The following is a 5556-nucleotide window of genomic DNA, read 5'->3' as shown; positions in this document are numbered from 1 at the left end:
GAAATACAACAATATTCACTCACAACTTTGAACGTGAACAAATTGAATATAGGCCTATCCATTGGTAAGTTACAGGTAGCTCAACTTTCCGTATACAGTAATTACTACAGCTTTCAGGCTATCTTTGAATTTTGAATTTCGTCTCCTCGATGGTATCTTGGAATTCCGTCTTTCCAAGATAACATATCTTGGAAAGACGTCTTTCCAAGATAATTTATCTTGGACTTCCGTCTTTCCAAGATACATTATCTTGGAATTCCGTCTTTCCAAGATAAATTATCTTGGAATTCCGTCTTTCCAAGATAAATTATCACGGAAATCCGTCTTTCCGAGATAAATTATCTCGGAAAGACGTCTTAATAAGTGTTTATTCCATGTTTCCATGATAATTATCTTGGAAACTCGGTTATTATTACTCCACGTGTAGTGCATTCATGGTGTTCGGGTGTTTTCTTTTGAGGTTTGTCATTTAACCTTCTTAGTATGCCAGCTCCAGGAAACACGACGACGATGATGATGATCATCATCATGATTATGATGATCGTGATAATGATGATGATGATTATGATGATGATGATATGATGATGATGATATGATGATGTTAATGACGATAACATCAGTGATGACAACAATAACCATAATAATGATGACGATGATGATAATAATATTCTTATGTTATTTTTTTAGCGTATCACAATAATGTTATTTATATAATATTGCAATAAATTAATTGGACATTTTCTATTTACCTGCTGGACAAGTGTAACAACCTGATCCTGAAATCCGCCCGTATAAACCAAGTCCACAAGGCTTGCACATTATACTATCGCACGTCATTCCATATAAATAGTGAATTGAATAATAACCGGCTGGGAAAGTGAGTACTGTTTTATTTGTGACACACGTTCTAAATTTAAAACAATAATAAATAACGTAAATGCTTAAATTATCTAAAGTAACTAAATTTGGCTCTAGGTAACTATATTTCGAATGTATCCATGTCTACCAACGGCGGGTGCAGTACAGTACTACACTGGTGTTGTGTTGTGTCACTAGTCCTAAAATAATCACATTTGGTTTAAAAAGCCAAAAATGTCACCATTCAGCGTTAGGCCTATAGTAACATGTATAAGTGTTACTTCTCCCTGCAATGATTTTTGATATTAAAGTTAGTATAAATATTCAAAGATTCAAGTTACGTACGCATTTGTGTGTCCTGCTATCTTCGACGGGATGTATTCGAGATTTCCACATTCAAGATACCTAATTATTAAAATATAATAGATAAGTAACTATTTAAACCGAGAACAGTATAAACTGTGATTTATTTTTTCTCTTCTGTGGGGAAAACCTACCTTTTTTTTCCATTGTCCACTTTTTTTGCAATAATTTTCGGTTTTATACTTATTTATTTATCCTAAAGTGAATAAATATGAAACTCATTGCGTATCCTCATACTTACAACAGTTAAATTTTTCATTTTTCCGGCCCTTTTGACAAATTCACGATGCACAAATCTTTAAGCTGAATTCGCTCACTCAATCATGATACAAGTTATGAATATCATCTATTTGCAATTACATTTTTTTAACATAAAATCTGCTCATAAAGTACCGACGTGTAATCTGTACTAATTTTATGAACATACTCCATCATGAATTATAGACGTCACATTAGCTATATTCATATATATATTTTTTTTAATTTCTGTTCAAATAAAATCACGCCTCTTGTGTTCATGCTCTCCAAAAGAATTTCTTATGAACGGATGTTCAAGCCATGGTATCATGAAATACATGTCACCTCGTGTCATGAATTATGAAATACGTCACAGAAGATTTTTCTGATAATATGCATTTTTTTTTTCTTTTGTGTGAGCATTCCAGGTTCATTTCATGTATTTAATAGGTAAATCAATAATATAATATAACAAAACGTTTTCGAATCAAAGGCTGATGAAACCAGCATTACCCCAACAATCAAACAAATGAAAAACAGTAAATCAATTATGGTTACATTACATTATTAATAGCTTTACACCAATATTTAATTGTAATAATTTCAATCGTATTTTGTTTATGTTTTATATTTTAATTAAAGTTAAATATAAACCATGATAATGAAGTTTAACAGCTCAAATAGGCTGCTGTCATCTAATTACAAATTATTGTACAGTGCATGGCTAAATGTAGCTCGTAATATGGACTGGAGACAAGTCTTTTCGGTAAACCGCAGTTACTGGAAAACACTCAGTACCGCGAGCACACATGCAGTACTAAATATAGTTTGCACAAACCTGTAAATGACGCCGCTGGGATATGACTCCCTACACCCCCTACAATTGTATTTATAATCAGGTGTTGATCAAGACCTTCGCCCAGACGGCCTAGGCGAAGGTCAGGTTTTAAAACAATCATACTTACTTTCCTTGACACTTATTTTGAACATTACTATTAAGGGATTGTTTACATCCACGCTAGCCCATAATCAGGTCCTACCAGAGAGGTACATTCAAATTACATTATGGTCTTCCATTTCTATAGCACATGATACACTACATGTCAAACGTTACATAAGCACTATTATTAACTTGGCGTCGCTCAGTTCAGTTCAGTTCCCGCGTTCCCGAACGCGGGATTTTTATTGGGTGAGTGAAAATTTGTGGAAAGTGGATCTATGTGGGGAAGAAGCGGTGTGGAGGGCGGGGTTAATGACATTCCCTCTGAGGTCGGGTGGGCAAAGCCCCCTCGCGCTCACACATTCTTGATATTTTGAGGTCCTAATAGATTTTGAAGATGCAATATGAACTCAGTATTAAACATTTTTTTGGGTGGCAGGCAGGAAATAAGAGCACCCAGGGAGGGACCTTTAGAGATGAAGGATCGATATGGTGGGGCTGAGATATAAAAATTTTTAATTTCATGGCACCCCTAGGCAGCCGGAAATGTCACTCTAAGACTTTTTTTTAATATATACATTATATTTTCTTTCATGTAGGGGGAGGGCCCGGGCCGGCTGTCTCCACCCACTGTATCCGCAGACCTATCAAAATTGTCGATAGGTCTAACGATGAATATAGCAACTTTTATATGTTAAGGAAACTGATCTATTAAAATTAAATCAATCTAAAAACATTGTGGAATGTCATTAACTATACTACGAGTTAAGGTTCATTAATATGATTAAATTTAAGAATCGTAAATAAATCAAGGTCGCAGTAAAATAAGTCCCTACAAATTGGACAAACATACAGGCTAGATGTGAAACGTGCCACTTTCAACGACGTGGGGTTTCGGATTTTCACTGCATATGTCAACACATGTTATGAAAAAAATTATAGGACATGGTAAATAAAACATTATCAAATTTAAACTTAAAAGAATTAATGTAGGTCTAAATAGCGCACAATTAAAACAACCTTTAATATCATTGGGCATTGAAAATACTAAATTTTTACCATAAATGTACTGTAAATGTTATATTATAAATAAATGGAATTAATGGAAATTGCGAATATGAACCAATAATTACAAGCGCTTTACGTCGTAGATGAGATGGGTGGACGTCAAAAATATATAAAATCGAGAATTCATAAAATTCATAAAATAAGCCTATATTGATCTGATTGGGAACAGGGGAGGGAAAGCAAAAAATCATTTTGTTGTTGTTTTAAAGCGAATACGTCCACCACACTACTGGGCCAGGAAGGGACTTTAACATATGGGGGTCGTGGCGCATTCAGGAATTCAATATAGAGGGGTCTAGCAGGGAGGTACTTGCACAGAAATAGATACCTGTGTCCACACACCTCAGCCGGCCCCACTGTGGTTGGATTTGAGGAAAATATGATGTATGATTATGGCACCTCTAGATGGCCGGAATAGGCACTCGCAGACTTAAACGAGAATAAAGATAATTTTAGTGAAACATAGAAGGCCACTGTGTGGTTATAGCATTGATTTAAAGTAAAAACCTATTAGACATTCACATGAACAACAAAACGAATGAAAATATATTTGGCTTAATTATCGTTTTCAGTGCCAAATCCAGGATTTCAGAAAGGAGGCGGGGGAAGGATGCCTGAAATTGAAATTAAATTATCTTTTAATTCTTTTTATTTTGCCGAATTGAGTAAAAAAAAAACACGAATGAATTAAATAGGTGCCGGAAAGTGGCACTTAAAAATTTACAATTCTAAAAACTACCATATCCAACTGAGCTCCACTAGTTGGGCTCAGGTGAGGAAAGTTTGAGAATTTGAAAATTGAATAGTACAAAATTTACGATATCTACTTGAGCACCATCATGATTTTAGGGCGCATATGAGTACATTTTAGGAATTTGAGACTTTATAGTTTCCCGAAAACAGCACTTTGATACTTAAAATTTATGAAAACTACCAATCCATCCACCTCAGCCCACATTGGTTGAGGCTGCGATAAGACAAATATAAGAATTTGAGACTTTTATATTTCAGAAAATAGCACATTAATACATGAAAACTACAAAATTTACTATATCTACATGACCACTATCATGGATGATGCTGAGATGAGAACATTTAAAGAATTAGGAACTTTTAGATGCCAGAAAATGGCACTTTAAGACATAAAAACTAGGAACAACCTGAGCCCCATCATGGTTGAGGCTGAGGTGAGAAAATGTTAAGAATTAGGGACTTTTAGATGCCGGGATGGCACTGTATTACTTATAATTTATGTCTGATATTTTTTAACATTTAAAAAGGGGCACTTGATATTTTTTCAACATCTGATTGGGGGAGGGGTGCTTAGGCATCCTGACCACCCCCTTAATACGCCACTGCCTTCCTTGTTTCCCTCTCTTTATCGGACACACCCGGTTAATGATAGGCAAACTTTTTTTAACTGCTTTCAATAAGTTGTGGAATGTACTGCCGCTGTGTGTTTAGATCCATTTCTAATTGCTGGATGTATGTAGTCGGGGCCGTCCTGCTTCGATTCGCCGTGGGTTGGTTCCCAAAAGAGAACCGTTGAAATAACTTCATATAATATAAATGTATAGTATATTATACTTCTGTAGCAATGTCAAACAAATGCTAACCTACGTGCCCTCAAAATCCTTGATACAGGGGGAATAGCTCCATAAAGGTCTTTATTTGTAATAATGTTGTTCATAGTTGACATTCAAGGCGTGTCTGAGTAATCTTTTATATAAAACAACCATCAAAAGTCCTTTCTTTCAGGAATCTGTTCGTATATCTTTTCATAGAAATTCCGTAATAAGCAATATTTTTTTTAAAACCCTAGGTCACCTGAGTGTTAGGGGATTCCCCCATGCAGTGGCGGATTCCAGAGGAACCCAGTGGGCTCGGATACATTATTTTTTGCCATACACTTAAGGCAGAAATTACAGAAGGCGCTATTCTAGGTCAGTTAGGTGAAAAGATATACATGAATATGCATGCCGACTTCCCGAGGTGGCTGGGACTTTGACATGCACATTATTATCCGTTTCGTAAATTACATTCCCGGCTAAGTCCCCACTAGGCCCGGGTCTGGGGGTTTATACACATCT

At 35.6% G+C, this 5556-nt stretch overlaps 1 protein-coding gene across 2 annotated transcripts in view; it reads right to left on the bottom strand.

Annotated features, from left to right (window-relative positions):
• LOC117116818 overlaps window positions 1-5556 on the bottom strand; it is a 43714-nt gene that overhangs the window by 3666 nt on the left and 34492 nt on the right. For both annotated transcript variants that reach the window (XM_033260913.1, XM_033260914.1), the window contains 2 exons: window positions 1204-1263; window positions 750-907 (listed from right to left, as the gene is read on the bottom strand). In XM_033260913.1, the coding sequence (XP_033116804.1) occupies window positions 750-907; window positions 1204-1263 (218 nt within the window). The remainder of the gene's footprint in view (window positions 1-749; window positions 908-1203; window positions 1264-5556) is intronic.

Source organism: Anneissia japonica, unplaced genomic scaffold (assembly GCF_011630105.1).
Source record: "Anneissia japonica isolate Jap-2015-1 unplaced genomic scaffold, ASM1163010v1 scaffold287740_len772037_cov194, whole genome shotgun sequence".
Classification (NCBI taxonomy): Eukaryota; Metazoa; Echinodermata; class Crinoidea; order Comatulida; family Comatulidae; genus Anneissia; species Anneissia japonica.
Note: the sequence above shows the minus strand (reverse complement) of the source record. Positions and strands in the feature narration are given on the sequence as shown.